The sequence below is a fragment of the Mustelus asterias genome, chromosome 19 (genome assembly GCF_964213995.1).
Source record: "Mustelus asterias chromosome 19, sMusAst1.hap1.1, whole genome shotgun sequence".
In the NCBI taxonomy this organism is placed as follows: domain Eukaryota; kingdom Metazoa; phylum Chordata; class Chondrichthyes; order Carcharhiniformes; family Triakidae; genus Mustelus; species Mustelus asterias.
The window spans coordinates 32,596,760-32,617,531 of NC_135819.1; the positions used below are offsets into that span (position 1 = coordinate 32,596,760).

A 20,772-nucleotide genomic window follows, 5' to 3' on the forward strand; every position below is an offset into this window, starting at 1 on the left:
AATTAGAAGCAGGACTAGGCCATTCGGCCCCTCGAGCCTGCTCCACCATTCATTTTGATCATGGCTGATCGTCAAATTCAGTATCCTGATCTCGCCTTTCTCCAATATCCCTTGATCCCTTTAGCCCCAAGAGCTTCTAAGAGAAACCATTGATGACAATTCCCTGACTGCAATTGGATAGATAAGAATGCAGTCCCACCCGGCCGGTTGACAGTGGAGAAACATTGGAGGAAGGTGATATGATCAGACGCGGCAAGGCTGCAGACAAGTCGAGAAGGATGAGGAAGGATAGTTTGCCTTTGTCACAGTAACGGCGGCACAGTGGTCAGCACTGCTGCCTCACCAAGCCAGGGACCTCAGTTCGATTCCCGGCTTAGTTCACTGCATGGAGTTTGCACGTTCTCCCCATGTCTGCGTGGGTTTCCTCTGGGTGCTCCGGTTTCCTCCCACAGTCCAAAAGACGTGCTGGTTAGGTGCATTGGCTGTGCTAAATTCTCCCTCAGTGTACCCGAACAGGCGCCGGAGTGTGGCAACTAGGGGATTTTCACAGTAACTTCATTGCAGTGTTAATGTAAGTCTACTTGTGACACTAATAAATAAACTTTAAACTTAGCATAGGACGTCATTAGCGACTTTGACAAGAGCTTATTTAGTACCGTGGAGGTGCAGAAATCTGATTGGAGGGATTGAAATTTGAACTTCCAGGAAAATTGCACACAGATTTGGGAGGTGACAACATTTTGGATTCTGGGGATGGGGGCACTGGTTTGCATGGATGGAGAGATAATGAAGGATTGGATTGGTGAGCAGAGGAGTGATAATGACAGGTTTGAAGGAGAGAGGGACAGAACCTGAGGAGCGAGGGCTGGTCACAATACCTGCTAACGTGGGTTCCAGGAAGGGAAGCTGGGGTGGTCAGCAGTGTCGAGGCAATAGAGGAGGAAGTGGGTCTTGAGGATAAGATGAGCTTGGGCAGGGCATGGAGAGCGATGAGAGAGAAACTAGAGAAAGATACAAGTTCAGGACTAGGGCAGTTGAGGGGGGGGGGGGGGGTGGGGGGGGGGGGGGGGGGCGGGCGGGTGGTGGGGGAAGTGGTGCGTTGGAGCCTTAGGGGAAGGACAGCCTGGTGTTATGAAGTTGTAAAGATGTAAAGAATGTTTGTAACAAATGTAAAATACTAGAAGGAGTGTGTGGTCCCTTTAAAAACTGATTTTGTGTTCAATGCTAGAATGTTTACGACACTGGCACACAAGGTATGCAGATTGTAACATTTGTTGCAGAGATCAAAACATCAGGGTTGCCTTGGTAACAGGTTCTGCAGTTTGTTTTTGCATTTTTGACAGCCTATCAGTTTAAAAGAAAACACTCAGCTAACAGGAACCTATCAAATTTGAATTTGCTGTTGTTGTCAACCTCAGACAAATATGGGTATAGGGAATGGATAGGTAATCAGGATAATAAACAGGAACTCAACTGCCTGTCTGCAGTTCAGTTGAGTTCAACTGAGAGACAGCCAGAACAGAAGGACATCTCTAGAGTGGCTCTCCATCTTGCTATCTAAAGAACTATCTCTGAAGAGAATTCTCCATCTATCTAATGAAAGGTAATCAAGTTAGAAAGACCTCACATACAGAAAAATCAGCAGAAAAACTCCAAAAACTTCTGAAAGCCATCAGACCTGGTTGTATATTTTTTGAGAGTGATTAAAATTCTGTTATTGCTGTCTTGGTGCTGAATGTTCCTTGTATTTATTTGAACAGCATTACAGTTGAACCTTCCTTTAATTAATATGCTACTTGTTTAGTTAAGGCTCCGGTTGGTTAAATAAAATAACTTGTTAATTATTCACTTGAAACGAATGTCAGGCCTTCATGTTAATGAACCTCTAAACGCTAATATAGAACAGCTAACATCTTCCCAAACACTTTTACCAGGTTATGAAGCAAGGTAAAGGGGATTAACCCCTGCGTCGTAATACTGGTGAGCTGGGGGAGGGAGAGAAGTGGCAGGAGAAGCTCATCAGATGTTCTCAATCTTGGTGAAAAAGAAATACATAAGCTCCTCGCACGTGTTGCAAGTGATGGTGGAGGGAACAGGAGAGAGAGATTTAAATTTTGATTTGTAGCAGGGAAGATAAGTCAGGTGTTACTTTACATTCCAGGTGAATCCGAGAATAGTGGGCAGCTTTACAGACAAAAGTAGAACCTGATAATGCTTTACGTGGTTCAGTCAAATCTGGTGGTGAATGGTTAAACTTAATTGTCATATCTGTTCAAATCTACTTCTCTTGGACTTCAGGGAAGTGAAGATGAGGGAGTACCAGGGGAAAGGCCATGGTAAGAGAGAATAGTTTAATGGGAACTGGGGTGTCAAAGGTTAAGGTGAGGGTGTGGTTGAGGAGGTTGGTAGCTGTAGATATGATGGAGTGGAGTGAGGACAGTTGGGATGTTGAGAATGCAGTTGGAAATGAATTGGGGGAGAGTTTGTTTTTCCCTCCAGGGCAGATACTGAAGGAAGTAGGATTGGGAAATGAGATATGTGTGGACAACGGTACAAGGAAGTCATCAGAGATGGCCTTGTTTCAGATTGATACTCTGGGAATAACGATCAAGGCCGCATTTAATGACGAGATCAAGGGAATCACTGTGAGCATGGGTTGGAGAGTTTAGACCTTTACATAGCAACACAATTGAGTGGCTTGCTAGGCCATTTCAGAGGGTAGTTAGGAGTTGACCATATTGCTGTGGATCTGAACTCACATATAATCCAGACCAGGTAAGGAAGGCAGGTTACTCCTATGAAACCCAGTGGAGAACCAGATAGGCTTTTTAACATCCTCCCTAAATTAAAGTGTCCTAAATGGTCAATAATGTTTTAACAACAGTCTAACTGATGATTTGTATAAGTTGTTTAGGGGCAGCACGGTTGCACAGCGATTAGCACTGCTGCCTCACAGCATCAGGGACCCGGGTTCGATTCTTGCCTTGGGTCACTGTCTGTGCGAAGTCTGCACGTTCTCCCCGTGTCTGCGTGGGTTTCCTCCGGGTGCTCCGGTTTCCCCCCACAGTCCGAAAGACGTGCTGGTTAGGTGCATTGCCCATGCAAAATTCTCCCTCAGTGTACCCGAACAGACACCGGAGTGTGGCGACTAGGGGATTTTCACAGTAACTTCATTGCAGTGTTAATGTAAACCTACTTGTGACACTAATAAATAAACCTCATTACCTCTTTGCTTCAATACTCTATTTAATAAGCCTAAGATCCAATGGGCGGGACTTTACAGCCTCGCTCATTCCGAAACTGTAAAATCCCGCCCGAGGTCAGTGGACATTTCTACGGTCCACCCCTTGCCCGCTCCGATTCCTGTGGTGGGCGGGGCAATAAAATTCTGGCAGTATGTTTTTCCAGTGCATCATGAACTTCACTTTTAAGGACTTGTACATCTGAAACTCTTATGACTGTCCATTCAACATAAGAAAATGTGCCTATTTTGCTATCATGGTGATTTTGGGATACGGAATATTGGGCTGACAGTTATTGAAACAGTTTTGGACATCATCTACTGTGGGTATACTCGCATTCCTTTGATCACATGGAGTGAAGAACCCTTCATGGGAGTTGATTATTTAAAAGTGAAAACCTTTTCGTCCCATCCTTTCACTTACTAAAGAAAGATCTTTACTCGATTTCTATTTATTTTGACTTCCCATTTTCTCCCTCCCCCCTCTTGCTGTTTTTCACGATTGTCTCACTGTGAATGTAGTCTCCTGCGGTCCCCTTCTGCTACTCGCTGTTAGCAGGAGCGTGAGAGCGGCTGGGACGTCTCATACTGGTTACAGCTGCCCTGAATCTCTGCAACAGGAGGTCATTTTCATTAAACACCTCCAGCCAGCTATGCTGGGGGTATTCTAACATAATGGTTATTCTTTCCAGACTACTAAATGATCTGGACTAATGAGCATGAAAATGAGTTCAAATCCCACTGTGGCTGCTGGAGAATTTAAATCCAATTAATTAATTAACTAATTACTTCTTGAATTAAGAGTTAGGGTCGGATTTTGGCTCCTGCTGGTCCCGCCCAGTAAAATGTCTTCCAATATGTTCAAGCTCTGTTCTGGGGTGGAGAAAGGGATGGATTGGTGCAGTGTGGGATAGAGTTGTGCCCATCAATCCCGGAAGTGGAGTGTAGGCGGTCACGGGCATGGATGAGTACTGAGGCAGCCATATTAGAAGGCCTGCCTCAGTGCTTTGGGAACTTTGTTCGGCCTCCTAGTCCTCACCCTTCACCCCTTGTTCCCTCATGCAACCTGCATGCCACCTCCATTGCTAGTCACCCAGTATCCACCAGGGGCAGACCTTGGGAGCCACGTAGAGATGAAGAAATATCAAAATTGGCAGAGCTGTCCCATGGACCAGTCATGCACCAAGGCTTCTTTGGCAGTGCTTTCCAAACCTGCATTCTCTACTGACCAGGAGGACCAGGGCAGCAGAGGCACGGGAACATCACCACCTTCAGGTTCCCCTCAAAGCCACTCACCATCCTGACTTGGAAATACATTGCTGTTCCTTCACTGTCACTGGGTCCTGTAACTCCCTCCCTGACTATGGGTCTACCTACACCACACGGATTAGCAGCGGTCCAAGCAAGTAGCTAACCACCATCTTCTGAAGGATAATTAGGGACAGAGTGTAAATGCTGACCTTACCAGTATAAAAGCAAATTACTGCGGATGCTGGAATCTGAAACCAAAAGAGAAAATGCTGGAAAATCTCAGCAGGTCTGGCAGCATCTGTAAGGAGTGAAAAGAGCTGACGTTTCGAGTCCAGATGACCCTTTGTCTTTGTCAAAGTGGCTTTGATAAAGGGTAATCTGGACTGGAAATGCTAGCTTTTTTCTCTCCTTACTGATGCTGCCAGACCTGCTGAGATTTTCCAGCACTTTTTCTTTTGGTTTCTGACCTTTGCAGTGATGCCCACATCCCATGAATGAATGAAAAATGGTATCATCCTGGATATCTCTTTCTCTGTCCTGCCAATGCATCTCAGCCCCGAGGGCAAAAAGTCCACCTCTTGCAAATGTTTGAAGTACATCTTGTTAAAAGTAGAAAATTGCAGACTCAGAGAGAACAGTTTTACAAATATGTGGTTTGGGTAACTACCCACAGTGGAACATATTCCCTTAGGAACTCATTTGATTCATTTCAAAGTTGCCTTCTTCTTAAGTATTGAATCATTTGACATTTGGAGGAATCGGAGATGACAGCTCAGGTCTCGCTCTTGCTTGCATGTTTCTGTGTAAAGTTGGCGGTGCAGGGTTTGCCTACCTCAACAGCTGGCAATCCTGCCAGGCTCGGCCAGGCACTCACTGCTTCTTGGGTGAGTTCTTGCCAGTATTGGTGCCTGTGCTTGGGAGAGGGAGGAAGGGAAGAGGTGGAGGATTGATTGCATACAGGAGCTTGCAGCAGCTGAAGGAGAGGAATGGCCTCTCACGTCTGCCCAAGAAAACTTGCTACTTCCGACAATTTTGGCAAATCCCACTGATCTGCAGCCACCACCTTCCTCTCCACCTTGGCTCATCATGGTGTGGCCTTGCCTCTAGAAATTTTGGATACCTGTTAAATGCTGGGGTATCGCATTGCTATGACAATAATGACATTATTATTGTGTTACCTGACTGCGTCTGATATGGAGAGTAGGTGGGAAAATGGATTTGAAGCCAAAGATCCGCCATGATCATATTGATTGGTGGAACAGGCTTGAAGGACCATGCAACCCACTGCTGCCTCGTGTGCAGGGAAAGGGATTCAGGCTGTGGTGGACTAAGGGATTGAATAGTCATTCCTGGGATGTGGGTATCAGTGGCTTTGACTTCCCTTTGTAGTAGCTGTCCCATGAAGGTGGTAGTGAATGTTCTTGTTGAGTGTTCTTGCCCGTTTGGGGGAATCCACGTTCCCAATACTGTGAGGTAGTGATTTCCAAGGTTTTGCCCAGCAAGGTTGAATGAACGGCAATATATGTCCACGTTAGGATGGTGTGTCATAGCAGGGCTGTCAGAATTAGATTCGTGATGTGGAGATGCCAGCGTTGGACTGGGGTAAACACAGTAAGAAGTCTTACAACACCAGGTTAAAGTCCAACAGGTTTATGTGTGGCTTTTGCTACCAAATAAACCTGTTGGACTTTAACCTGGTGTTGTTAGAATTAGATTCTACAGACACAAACCCAAAATGGGGAGAAGGGATTGGACACTGCGTTCTCTTTCTCTTCTTAGTAATGCAAAGAAAACTGAATCTTGTTTCATGTGAATATATTTTCACTTATCGTCACCAGTGACGAGTCTCACCTTCAGCATGGTGTATGGACTCTATGTTCCTGTGATGTTCTTTTTTTTTTGCACATGTCACGATGACTAAAAGCTTTATTTTTTTATTCATTTATGAGATGTAGACATTGCTGCCTAGACCCGCATTTATTGCCAATCCCTAGTTGCCCTTGAGAAGGTGACGGTGGGCCGCCTTCTTGAACTGCTGCTGTCTGTGCGGTGTAGGCACATCCACTGTGCTGTTAGGGAGGGAGTTCCAGATTTTTGATCCAGTGACAGTGAAGGAACGGCGATATATTTCCAAGTCAGGATTGTAAGCAGCTTGGTGTCCCTGTGTCCTTCCAGATGATATAAGTCATGGGTTTGGAAGTTGCTGTTGAAGAAGCCTTGGCCAGTTACTGCAATGCATCTTGTAGATGGTACACATGGCTGCCACTATGCGTCGATGGTGGGAGTGAATAGTTGTGGATGGGCTGCCAAATGAGCAGACTGCTTTGACCTGGATGGTGTGGAGTTTCTTGAGTGTCGTTAAGTTGCACTCGTCCATTTATTTTGAATGTGGATAAACAATCCTGATGTTTTTTTTTACTAAATTTGGAGTTGGCACAGTGGTTAGCACTGCTACCTCACAGCTCCAGGGACCTGGGTTCGATTCCCGGCTTGGGTCGCTGTCTGTGCGGAGCCTGCACGTTCTCCCCGTGTCTGCGTGGGTTTCCCCCGGGTGCTCACAGTCCAAAGATTTTCAGGTTAGATGATTTGGCCATGCTAAATTGCCCCTTAGTGTCCCGGGATGTGTAGATTAGAGGGATCAGCGGGGTAAATATGTGAGGTTATGGGGATAGGACCTCAGTGGGATATCGGTTGTTGGTGCAGACTCTATGGGCCGAATGGCCTCCTTCTGCACTGTAGGGTTTCTATGATTCTAATCAAGCTCCATTAAACCAAAGGGTAGATAGTCCACCTGCTCTCCATTCTGGTTAATCAGGGGATGCGGAAGGGGAGGACATTAGTGGAAACCTACTTGGTTCTGTCCCTGGCCCTCATCCCAATCAGTCACATGCAGTGAAAATGGTTGCCTCAGATCTGCCTATGCACTGTTGCTTATGGCAGGGGTTTTTCAGATCAAGGTAGTACACTGGCCCCATCAACTCATGGAAGTATTTTAGTGTAAGAATTTATTTTATTTTGCTTTTCGTCTCTTTCTCCTCCGGCATTTTGGTGGCTGTCCGTTAAGTCCCTGTGGCCCTCCAGCATGGTTGTAAGAGCCTACTTCTCACAGTCCAATTACCCCAGGTCTAGAAAGTCAGTCAGGGCCAGAGGACATCCTCACGGAGAGAAGGAATCCCACAATGCCTGAGATGCTGCCCATCCTCAGCATTGTTGAAAATATAGGCCGGTTAGGAAAAATCCTACACAGGTTCCCGAAAAAGCTTATAATTCCCAACCTTTTGTTCCAATTCTTCACTGGCCTTGCACCTCCCAGTCTCCAACACCTCCTCCAGTCCTTTAACTCTCCCAAGAACTTGTGTTCCTCCAACTCGGGGCCCTTTGACTTCACACACATCCTTTGCCCTGCTTTTGGTGGCCATGTCTTCAATTGTTTGAAGCCTTAAGGCCTGGAATTCCCTCCTCAAAGCACTCTGCCTTGCCACCTCTTTTTCCTTCTTTAAGAGACCTATTACAACTTACCTCTTCTGCCAGGATTTTGGTCATGTTCCAATGTATTGTCCAATATCAGTTATTTTCTGCCAATGCTCCAGTGAGACACTTTGGGGTGTTCTAGGCGGTTGAAGGTGTTAGATCAATCTAAGTTGTTGTTGTTGTATTGGATGGAATATGCTATTGGGAGAGAGATTTGACGACGCCTTCCCATCTTTCAACCATCTCCTCTATCCCAGCAGTGAGAAACGTGCACTGGGCAGTAGCTGAAAGATCATTCTGGTCTACATGAATCCTACCAAAGGCTAAAGTTATCAGACCCTGCTAGGTGGAACATTGTTTGATAGCTGATAAATAGGCATGGTTTAAAAGCATGTGCTGTTTCTGGAAATAAAGCACTGGAGGACTTTGGATTTTGGGTGTCTGGAAGAACCTGTTTTATATTTTCTGCATGTACTGGGTGCAAACTTGTATGCATCATCCTTGACCGCACAGAGCCTTGCATGCAATGTTGGGCAGGGAATTCAGACAAGGATTGTTAATCCACTCCACCTCTTCCACACTTTTGTCATTCTGCTCATCTGCAACAGTTGTTAGAATGTATCCGGTGACAACTTTGTATTCGATGTAATGTGACCAATGTAAGAGTCAGCTGACCCAGTAAACCATGGAAACCAATTACAGAATGATGTGATGGTCAGCTGACTCATTATGAATAAGAGCCTGTTGGGAACTGTGGGGAACTTGGAGTGAGCCAGGGCAAGGCCCCCAAGTTTGGAGTAATGAAGTTTTCTTTATTAAACCCTTTCTTTGATTTATAAATTGGAGTAAGTTTTGTTACATTTTTATTGTCTGCATTTGACGAGTTCTTTCTGAAGAAACAACAGTCAGCGATTATTGTAAATGGTGTTGTGTCTGAGTGAATGTTCCTGATTAATATGACATCTCCAATGCACCCATTTACCTCCTGATAATGGACCCGGATCATTGCTGAGCATTGTGTATTGAGCTGCATCTGGATAAGCCATTGTGTTAACATTATGTCCTGGGATCAACCATGCTGCAGTTTCACCTTGACCTGCTGTACATTTACAGAGCTGGAACATCAATTCTGTAAAGGAGTATCATGCACATTCAGAAGCCCAAAGGTGTTGCATCCCTACAAATTTTCATTGTGATCTGGCATGGTGGACTAGCCAGACTTTTCCTGCGCCTCAGCTTGGTCTGCTCACATGTTCTGAGTTGATAAAAAAAGCAGAAAGAAGGAAGTTTTGGTGAACCTTTATAAATTACAGGCTGGACCTCAGCTTGAGTATTGTGTCCCACTCTGGGCACCATATTTTAAAAGGATGTCAGGGCCGCAGGGAGAAACTACACAGGGAACGTACCAGGATAACACCCAAGGTGAGGGACTTTGGTAGAGTGGAGAGACTAGAGACGCTGGGATTGACCTTCCTAGAACAGGGAAGGTTCGGCTGAGATTCAATATAGGTGTTCAAAATCACGAGGCATTGTGACAGAGTTTGTGGGTAAACTGTTTCCACTAGTGTGCGTGGTCAGAGAACAGAGATTTAAACAAACTGGAAAATAGTGGATTAAGAAGCGGGATTTTCCAGCCATGCTCACCCCACAATTCCTGTGGCAGGTGGGACAGGAAAGCTCCCCCCTCCTCCAGGAGAATTGTTACAACCTGGAATGTATAGCCAGAAAGGAGTGCCGCAAGCAGATTCAACAGTAAAAGAATTGGATAATTGCGTGGAAAGGAAAATCATGCAGTGCTACGAAGAAAGAGCAGAGCAGTTGGACTACTTGCATAGCTCAAAGGAGTCAGCACGGGCAAGATGGGCCAGATGGCCTCTTCTCAAACACCCAGGAATCCGTGATAGCTTACTGGTTTGAAACGTAGTGCCTAATTCAGTGCGGTATCACCCAAGTACCACTTTGATGGGCACCAGCCGAACTTGACATTGCACAGTGGACTTAGCCAGAAGAGACACTGGTTCGTTCACAAGAGGGAATCGTCTTTTAGTTAAAGCCTTCGACTGAAGTGCTAGGAACTGCATAATATTCACAGACTGGTTATGGTGACGCCAGAACTCTTTTTGCTCGCTTGAATGAATTCAGTCCAAGTGTACAACTGAACAAATGTGAAGAGTGGGGTTTTTAATTCAATTTAAATGAAGATCATTCACCTAGTTAAGCCAAACAGGATGTTATCTATGTATGAACTGAACGGAGTGGATCTTGAGTGATAGTGAGTTGGCAGCCTGTTTTACATCTCTCCTCATTCTTATTTTTACTGAAGTCAGTATCACACAAAGCTGAGCTTAACCAATGACACAGCTGAATAGACACCCTGCAGTCATCACTGATATCTTGAATCACCTTCTGCAAAATCATTGGGACTTGTATAGTCGTCACTACTTGGAAATTTTGACTATTTGGCCGAGGAGACTGCTATTTAATCAGCTACCGAGGAATTAAAATGACACAGACTTTGGATATTAAATCCAGAGGAAATATTTGTCCAGACATACCAGTTTGAGACAGTGGAGTTCATTAATATATTCCACCCATGATATGTTGTAATGGCCCCATTGTACTGAGCCCAGTGGGGGGGTTATCAGCTGCCAAAGGAGCCAAGGAGAGCGGCTGCAAGTTTAAAACTGCATTACTTTTTACTTTTAAGAGACATGTTTATAAAGCCACCTGAAGTCAATGGCAAAGATGTGGGTTCACTACATGGAAATCTCCCTCTGAGTTGTCGTACTGTTAAAATCTATCAGCGGTTTTCATTTTGAGAGCCAGAAGTTACATGGATGGAACAATATTCTCAGGCAGCCCAGGGCTTTGGGAAGGTTGTGGAGGGGGGGTTGCTGTGTGGGATTGGGAGGTGGAGTATACGTTCTCAGGCAAATGTTGTTCTCTTTCACAGATGAGCCCTACCCTCTTCAGCTTATCCCCACGACAATGGCAGCAGCAGCAACGCCAGGACTTGGTCAGCTCCAGCTGCAGGTAAGACAGATGTTAGCATTGTGGCTCTCTGGCCTGCAGGGCAAAGGCAGGGAAGAGGGGTGGATACAAACCTAACCTTGGACAAATAAATACCGGGCAGTGAGTTTCTTAACGGCTTTGTGAATGTCTCTAACCTTGCCCTGGTTGAGATCAACTAACGTGATGAGGGTTAGAACCTGGAGCCTCCCTGAGGTGTGCTCAGGAGCTGAAACCAGCGCACAGGAAAATAGTTCAAAGTTTTGAAAGTCTTTTTATTAGTGTCACAAGTAGGCTTACATTAACACTGCAATGAAGTTACTGTGAAAACCCCCTAGTCGCCACACTCCGACTCCTGTTCGGGTACACTGAGGGAGAATTTAGCATGGCCAATGCACCTAACCAGCACGTCTTTCAGACTGTGGGAGGAAACCGGAGCACCCGGAGGAAACCCACTCAGACAGGGGGAGACTCCACACACACAGTGACCCAAGCTGGGAATTGAACCCAGGTCCCTGGTGCTGTGAGGCAGCAGTGCTAACCACTGTGCCACCGTGCCGCCTCATAGGAAATAGGAAATGAATGTCAAGAGATCCCAGTGATAGATTTATCAAGATGCCCAGTATCGTATTGATTCGCATTTGTTTCTCATTTATTAGTTGAGATGTACCAACAAAGCCATATTTTAATTCTCCATTCTGAGTATCAAGGATATGGGGGGAGCGCAGGAGTGTGATGTTGAGATAGATGATCAGCCGTGACCATATTGAATGGCAGAGCAGGGCTGAATGGCCTACCCCTGCTTCTACTTTCTACGTTACTATGTTACAACTTTTATATAGTTGGTGCACAGGGAATGAGCACATAAGTTGTTCCAAGGCCTCTACCAACACCTCTTTTATTCTGGGTACTGGGAGGTACTCAGACATAGCTCAGCAGCAACACAACCCCTGCTTTACCTTTTCCTGCACTTCCTTCCCCCATAAAGAGTCTAATATCCCTGTACAAGACAGCAATTTCCAGAAATGAGAAAACTCTGGTCTGTTACACATTGATACTCCAAAGCACAGCACCCTGGTCATACCCAAGACCTTGAATCTCATGAGGTCTTTATATCATAGAGCATGCTTTGCTCAGTGATAACAGTCTTACCTTTGGGACAGAATATTGTGGTTTCAAAGACTTGAATGCCTGATCCAGAATAATTCTTCTACAAGAGATACCATGTTTTTGAATGAGACATTGAATCAAGGCTCCTTCGACCTGCTGGGATTAACAAGAAAGGTCCCGTGGCAGTGTTCAAACAAGAGCTCAGGAAAATGTTTGATTTGTTATATTATTGTCACATGTATCAGTATACAGTGAAAAGTATTGTTTCTTGCGCACTATACAGACAAAGCATACCATTCATAGAGAAGGAAGCGACAGAGTGCAGAATGTAGTGTTACAGTCATAGCTAGGGTTTAGAGAAAGATCAACTTAACAGCAGCACAGTTGGTACGTGACCTCAGACGTTTGTATATTTTTCCCGACGGAAGAAGGTGGAAGAGAGAATGTCCGGGGTGCATGGGATCCTTAATTATGCTGGCTGCTTTGCCGAGGCAGCGGGAAGTGTAGACAGAGTCAATGGATGGGAGGCTAGTTTGTGTGATAGATTGGGCTACATTCACGACCTTTTGTAGTTCCTTGCGGTCTTGGGCAGAGCAGGAGCTATACCAAGCTGTGATACAACCAGAAAGCATGCTTTCTATGGTGCACCTGTAAAAGTTGGTGAGAGTCGTAGCTGACTTGCCAAATTTCCTTAGTCTTCTGAGAAAGTAGAGGCATTGGTGTGCTTTCTTAACTATAGTGTCGGTATGGGGGGACCAGGACAGGTTATTGATGATCTGGACACCTAAAAACTTGCAGCTCTCAACCCTTTCTACTTTATCCCCATTGATATAGACAGGGGCATGTTCTCCTTTACGCTTCCTGAAGTTGATGACAATCTCCATCGTTTTCTTCTCCAGTGTTCTGGTCATCATTTAATCTTCAGCCAGACATCACTAAAAGGCAAATGATCTAACCATCTCATTGCTGTTTGTGGGGCCTGTTGTGTTTATGTTTCTGAACCTGCCTACAAACCAACAGTGATTACCCTTCAAAAATACTTCACTAACTGTGAAATGCCTTGGGATGCCCTGAAGATATGAAGCATGGGTTAGAAGTGGATGTTCCTTCTTTTCGATTCATCAACAGAAGGCAAACCAGATGGATGGGTCAAAAGGGAGATAAGCTGTTCTGAAATGCGCATGATATATTTGCTAATGGTGATCATAAGGGCAATATTTATTGCTGTGTACAACTGCATCTCTTATTGAAAGTTCAAACGAAGACCTTGTAGTTGGTGATCCCAAACAAGATTAGTGCAGGTTCATATCTTAGCTCTTTATACCCGCATCCAGGGTGGCATGGTGGCAAAGTGGCAGCCTCACAGCACCAGGATTCAATTCCTGGCTTTGGGTCACTGTCTGTGCGGAGTCTGCACATTCTCCCCGTGTCTGCGTGGGTTTCCTCCGGGTGCACCGGTTTCCTCCCACAGTCCGAAAGACATGCTGGTTAGATGCATTGGCCAGGCTAAATTCTCCCTCAGTGTACCCGAACAGGTGCCGGAGTGTGGCGACAAGGGCATTTTCACAGTAACTTCACTGCAGTGTTAATGTAAGCCTACTTGTGACGCTAATAAATAAACTTAAAACAATGAGCATTATCTTCATGTTCCCTAACTTCATCAGCAGTAAATATTTCTTCAATTTAACTCTGTCACAGTTCCACTTCAATAATATTGTCACCTCCTCCTGCCTCAGCCCATCTCCAGCTGAAACTCATACCCACCCCTTTGTCAAGACTACTCTCAACTTTATCACAAGGATCTCCTGGTCATCATGCCATTTTCCACATGCAATCAAATCTCTGTGCATCCAACCAATCCTGCACCAATTCCTCACCCTTAACCCCTGCCCTGGATGGCCTATATTAATGTCTAACGCTTTCAATTTAAAATTCTCATCCTGTTTCTTAAGTCCCATTCATCCTCACCCCTCTCTAACTCCATAATCTCTTTCAGTCCGACAAAGAACCCATGAACAATATTGCAGTCGCTTCAACTAAACACACCGTCTGATTTTGTCCTTCCATTGATTTCTGAGCAAGAAGTTCATGGGTACAAGTCCCGCTCCAGAAACATGAGCACATTATCCAGGCTGCCACTTCATGCAGTGCTGAGGGGGTTCTACACTGTTGTGGGTACTGTCTTTTAGATGTGATGATAAGCCACGGCCACATCTGCCTTCTCAGGTGGGGATGAGAAAGCATGTGGCATTATTTTGCAGAAGGGATTATCTGGTCATTATCCCAGTTTGCGGCATGGCTAGCAGCAAATGGGCTGCCTTTTTCCTACAACGTTTACAAAACTGCTTTAATCAGCTGCTTTGGGAACATCGAGAGCTTATGAAAGGTGCTATAAAAATACAAGTCTTTCTTTTATTGGAGAGGACTGACAGGCATGGTGCATCACAGGTGACTGATTCAATATTGTCCGTATTGTGCCATTGTCCAAGGTTCAATTTGCCTGTCACATCAAGGAGATTGTTGGCATCTGTACATTCTGTTTTTGAGAATGTTACGTTTACTCATTGTCTGCACGTTTTGCTCACATACATCGGTCAGATCAGCCACAATCTTATTGAATGTAGGATCAGGCTCGAGGGGCCGAATGGACAACTCCTCCTCCTTTTCTCCTCATTGTACAAAATGCACAATCAGAATTCCAAGCAACCCGAAACTGGGGACACTTAAAAGTCTTTACTTTTATTTTCCAAGCAGTGGGCCAGCACGGTGGCACAGTGGTTAGCACTGCTGCCTCACAGCGCCAGGGACCCAGGTTCAGTTCCCGGCTTGGGTCACTGTCTGTGTGGAGTTTGCACATTCTCCCCGTGTCTGCCTGGGTTTCCTCTGGGTGCTCTGGTTTCCTCCCGCACTCCAAAGATGTGTAGGTTAGATGGATTGGCCATAGTAAATGTGTGGGGTTACAGGGATAGGGCAGGCTTGGGTAAGATAATTTGACAGAGAGTGCAGACTCAGTGGGCTGAGTGGCTTCTTTCGCACTGTAGAGACTCTACGGTTCTCTGCATAGATTCCAGCATCCACAGTAATTTGCTTTTATCTTAATTTTTAAATTCTGTCTATTTATTTATTTTCTGCATAGTTTCAGAATCCATGGCAACTCTTCCCCATGTGCCTCCCAGTCATGGAATCATAGAATCCTACAGTGCAGAAGGAGGCCATTTGGCCCATCGAGACTGCACTGACCACAATCTCACCCAGGCCCGATCCCCATAAACGTCATGTACATACCCTGGCTAGTACCCCTGACACTTAGGGACAATTTAGCTTGGCCAATCCACCTAACCCCCACATCTTTGGACTGTGGAGGAAACTGGAGCACCCGGAGGAAACCCACGCAGACACGGGGAGAACGTGCAGACTCCGCACAGACAGTGCTTCCCAAGCCGGGAATCGAACACGGGTCCCTGGCGCTGTGAGGCAGCAGTGCTAACCACTGTGCCACCGTGCAGCCCCAGTGAATCCAAACCAGCTCACACCATTCTAAACCCACCCTTTCATCCATGTGAGTGTGCCTGACAGTCGGTGAGCGGGGGGCCATGCTCCCCAAACCCCAGTCTGCAGGGACGGCTAGATGCAGCACGCCACATACGGCTAGTATTGCACAGCTGCTAAAGCACCAGTCATGTACGTATGTATTTTGAGAGCAAAAGGAGAAAGCGGAAGCAATTTGGCAACGTTCGGCACTAATGCAGCATGGGGAACAGATTTAAAAATCCTTCTTTCACATAATAAACATAAGGCCTCTTCATTTAAGGACTCTTTAAAGGGCAATGTCCTGTATAAATAGCTGCTAGTCAGTCTAACGCTTCTTCAGCTTTCATTGTCTTTGTCGACAAAAAAAAAAGCCCAGAATTGTTTATTGTTGCAGGTGTCTGCAGGAAAGGTGACTGATAATAAATTAGCTTTAAATTTACCTCAGTGGAAGTGCTGGATTCTGACGGAGTGTCACAGGGGCTACCATTTAGGCAGTTGACCTAAGGATCTTGTCACATACAGAGAGAAGGTCACCGTTGTCATGTACCATACATCTCTCGCTGGAATGGGTGAATGACAGCTCCCTCGCTGCCGAGCAAACAAACAGAAGAGAGACAGAAAGAAATAAATGCGAGAGAGCCGAAGGGGAAGGGGAGGGGGAGGGGGAGGGGGTTGGGGCGGTGTGGGGGGGGGGAGGGTGTGGGGGGGGGGGAAATGGGAGAAAAGTCGACCAATTTGTGGTTTGGCTATTGGAAAATAAATGATGAGAATATTATGCTTGGGAATGAAAGAGATTCAGACTGCGCGTGTACGAGTCCAGTTTTGAATGGAAATGTATTTACTGGTTGATGACCTGAAGATGAGATGAGCACCCTGTTCATCCTCCTTCTGTAATGAACAGGAACGCTGGCGCTGTTTAAAGAGGGTCAATCGAAGAGGTCATGCATCATATGGGGAGGCAGATGTTGGAGCATATTGTAATGGATTACTCTCCTGCGCGGGGATTGGCTTGTGGAGAGCAGATCAGCCAGTGCTTAATACTTTCACTCGAGTTGAGGAATGTAATGAATTTACCTCAGCTGGGTGTGCTGTTGTTCCTGTGATTTGTAATGCATGTGTCGCATCTTTGAAGGCTAAGAGCAAACGCTGAGCCCTTTGCAAGGCACAGCAAGCAGGAATTATATGTCTAGCTCCTGTAATTGGTGTCGTGGAACTCAGCTTTAACTATTTAAAGCCCAAACCCAGAGGCTAATTCGCAGCAACAGCACACAGCCACCTTGCCAAGTAAATGGAAAGCATTTTATAATTACATTTTACATTACATGCTGTTCCTCTGCCTTGCAAATGAAATCCACTCTCATTCCTTCTCCCCTCCTATGCTGGGAGCAATGAAGCCAATTACTGTCTGGCTTGACGTTTACTGACTAAATCTAGCACCGATCCGATCCCATAGCTCAGATCCACATTGCCCAGTGTTATTAAAGAAAGGACTTGCATTTATATAGCACCTTTCATGATTTCAGACACCCCGAAGTGCTTTACAACCAGTGAGCTAGTTTTTTTGAAGTGTCACTGTTGCAGTGCAGGAACTGTCAGAGCAAAGTGGAACGCAGCAAAGTGACCCCCAACAGAAACGTGATGATGATCAGGTAGTCTGTGAGCGATGCTGAATTTTTAAATGGCCGTGGATCGCTTTTCGGGCGAACTCACAATCTCCCAGGCAGCACGATGGCACAGTGGTTAGCACTGCTGCCTCACAGCGCCAGGGACCGGGTTCGATTCCGGCCTCGGTCACTGTCTGTGTGGAGTTTGCCCGTTTCTACGTGGGTTTCCTCTGGGTGCTCTGGTTTCCTCCCACAATCCAAAGATGTGTAGGTAGGTTCTCTCGTTTCATTCTTTCCCACCTTCTTCCGTCGGGAAAAAGACACAAACGTCTGAGGTCACGTCCCAACCGACTCAAGAACAGCTTCTTCCCTGATGCCGTCAGACTTTTGAATGGGCCTACCTTGCATTAAGCTGATCCTTCTCTACATCCCAGCTATAACTGTAACACTGCATTCTGCACTCTCTTGTTTCCTTCAGTATGCTTTCTCTGTATAGCGCGCAAGAAACAATACTTTTCACTGTATACTAATACAGGTGACAATAATAAATCCAATCACAGCAAATCAATAAGGTGGATTAGCCATGGTAAATGTGTGGGGTTACAGAGATTGGTCAGTGGGCAGAGGTGGGACTGGGTAAGACTCTCTTTGGAGAGTCGCTGCAGACCTGATGGGCCAAATGGCCTCCTTCTGCTCTATAGGGATTCTATGGTTCTATGAATCTGGTGACAGATTGGGGGTCCAATGCCCCATTTCGCTTTCTATGACCCCCGCACCCACATCCACGACTGAGATCTTGCCACAGCTGTGGTCACAGCTTCCCAGGGAGATAGCCCTCCTTCACAATGGCAGGCTGGCCAGATTTTAAATGCCTCTTTGGAAATGGGTGGGCAATGTGCCTCCATCTTGAGGTGCCCTCCCTTGCACACCTGCATTGCCATCACCCATGTCCGCTGGTGTGGTTGCCAGTGTGTCACTTCCTATGTTTCGCCTGCATCGCGAGCCATGTCCATCATTGGATCGCAAGCTCACTCGCTGGCCACTGTCATCAGGCATGGCAATGTGGGGCTGGGACTGAGAAATGTGCTTGGCGTTCGTGTCCTGGCCAACTAAAATCCAGCCCAATGTGTTAGTGATCAGCATTGTTCATGACATTGGGAGGGACAGTCCCTTGCTCATCTTCTGACTAGACGGATCTTTCACATCCAAGCTGAGATGTTATCCAAAAGATGACATCTCCAACAGTGTGGCACTCACCCAGCACTGCGCCTGGATATTGTGCCAATCCCTGGAATTCCTGCTACGAGATGCATTTGCCAAAGTCAGGGACTTCAGCACAAGACTTGAAATTCTCAGTAGCTTTCGAAGCAAGACACGAGGGCGCTAGTTATTTTTAAATGAGGCACCGTTCTGCCTGGCCAATGAGGCCACTGCGTTGATCTCATTGGGTACAAGATGAAGCCGAGGGGAAGGAAGAAACACTGGTGGCACGGTGGCACAGTGGTTAGCACCGCTGCCTCACAGCGCCAGGGACCCGGGTTCAATTCCGGCCTCGGGTCACTGTCTGTGTGGAGTTTGCACATTCTCCCCATGTCTGCGTCTGCGGGGTTTCCTCCGATTTCCTCCCACACTCCAAAGAAGTGTGGGTTAGGTTGATTGGCCATGCTAAATTGCCCCTTAGAGTCAGGGGGACTAGCAGGTGGAGTTATGGGGATAGGGCCTGGGTGGGATTGTGGGTCGGTGCAGACTCAATGGGCCAAATGGCTTCCTTCTGCACTGTAGGGATTCTATGATTCTGTCTCAACGCTGACTATCCAGGTTCAAAGATCAGTCCTTTGAAGCGTTGTAAATGTGCCAAGCTGATCGCTGACAAATGTGCAAGAAAATGGAGATTTAAATCTGATTTTAAAGTTAATGGGTTCGATGACCTCCTTTCTCTCCTATCACACCTTTAAAATGATCTTTCATGCAGTTGTACATCTTCCGTTAAAATCAAAATAATTTATTTTACGAAGGAGCATTCCGTAACTTCGTTCAGACAAAGTCTGAAGTATTTGAATCGTCACTTATCCACTGGGAAAAAATACGATGGCCAATGGTTAAGATTAAGCCTTGATGTTACGTAGAATCCTACAGTGCAGAAGGAGGCCATTCAGCCCATCGAATTTATTAACTTTCATCCATGAGATAATTTTGGCTTTGGTCTGAATGTTTAGCTCACACAATACTTAGACCAGGTTATCAGTTTGAATAGCTAAATTCATCAAAATGATTAAGTTGAATTTCAAAATAATCAGAGGAGAAACAATGTGCCAATGTGGACAACGCTAAACTTGATAAAAGCTAATGTTGGCTGGATACACGTCACAAATACATGTCTATCTAAAACAGTAATTCATTTTTGCTTTTCATCTGATGTAACTTGCATTTTAGTTTCAACTTGCAGCATTTGCCATTTTATCTCTCTACATAACGAAAGACCTGAGATTTCATGGGATGATGGTAGTATTGGGCAGCTAGATATACATACAGACTCACGCTATACATTTAATTCTGGGATCAGAATATAAGAGTCTTTTGTAAATTCATAAACCATCCACAATCCCACCCAGGCCCTATCCCCATCATCCCATGCATTTACCCTTAGTGTCTCCCTGACACTAAGGGGCAATTTTGCATCACCAATCAACTTGGCTGATCTGTGTCTTAACTCTATAGTCTTGGTTGCCTAATCTTTAATACGCCTGCCTGATGAACATTATCAAGTTTTCAGATGACCTGGATTTTCATTGTCCGTTGTGTGAAGGATTATTTCCCAGCGCCCCCGACCAATCGGGTCAGCAGAGACAGGAGACTTCATCCCACCAGCCACCCTCAGAGAGGTTAACGAAAGTCCGCTGCGATCCTGCCTCACCCAGCCAATCGTAGGCTTAGCTTTTTAGGTGCCTGACTGAGCTGGGCTTTTCAGTTTGATCACCTTCGTTAAGCAAATGTTCATCAGCAGCCACTTTGCTGCATTAATTAAAGGACATCTCCATCCTGATTAGAAGTGCAGATGAAGAGAAAATTGCTCCACATCATGTCTAAGTCAGCAAGCCGCCTGTGCGGAGGGCTGTGCAGAACTGGGCTGCACATTCTTATCAACATAAATCTCTCCGTCTTTCTCAGGGGTTGTCACCGTGTTTGCGGTGAAGCAGTGTCAGAGGGAGAGCGATCCCGCTGCCTTCGGAGATTGATGCCAGCGCCATTACTGACTTGACTGACCATTGTTAGCCATGCCTCCAGCCCACCACACCCTGATCCCTTGAATCCCCTTCCTGATACCCTCCACCTTTCCAGTTCTCTCTCCTCTGCTTAGACACCCCTTAATACCTACCTCTCCGACATGTCCGAACATTCCATTCCATGCTCTGGTTATCAAATCATAGAATCCTTACAGTACAGAAGGAGGCCATTTGGCCCATCAAGCCTGCACTGACAACAATTCCATCATATCCCCGTAACCCCACATATTTATCCTGCTAATTAATCCCCCCCGAAACTACAGTCAATTTA

The 20,772-nt window shown here is 45.9% G+C and overlaps 1 protein-coding gene across 2 annotated transcripts in view; it reads left to right on the forward strand.

Moving 5' to 3' along the window:
• sox5 (SRY-box transcription factor 5) overlaps positions 1-20,772 on the forward strand; it is a 345,783-nt gene that overhangs the window by 145,327 nt on the left and 179,684 nt on the right. For both annotated transcript variants that reach the window (XM_078235294.1, XM_078235293.1), the window contains one exon: positions 10,917-10,996. In XM_078235294.1, coding sequence (XP_078091420.1) covers positions 10,917-10,996 — 80 coding nt within the window. The remainder of the gene's footprint in view (positions 1-10,916; positions 10,997-20,772) is intronic.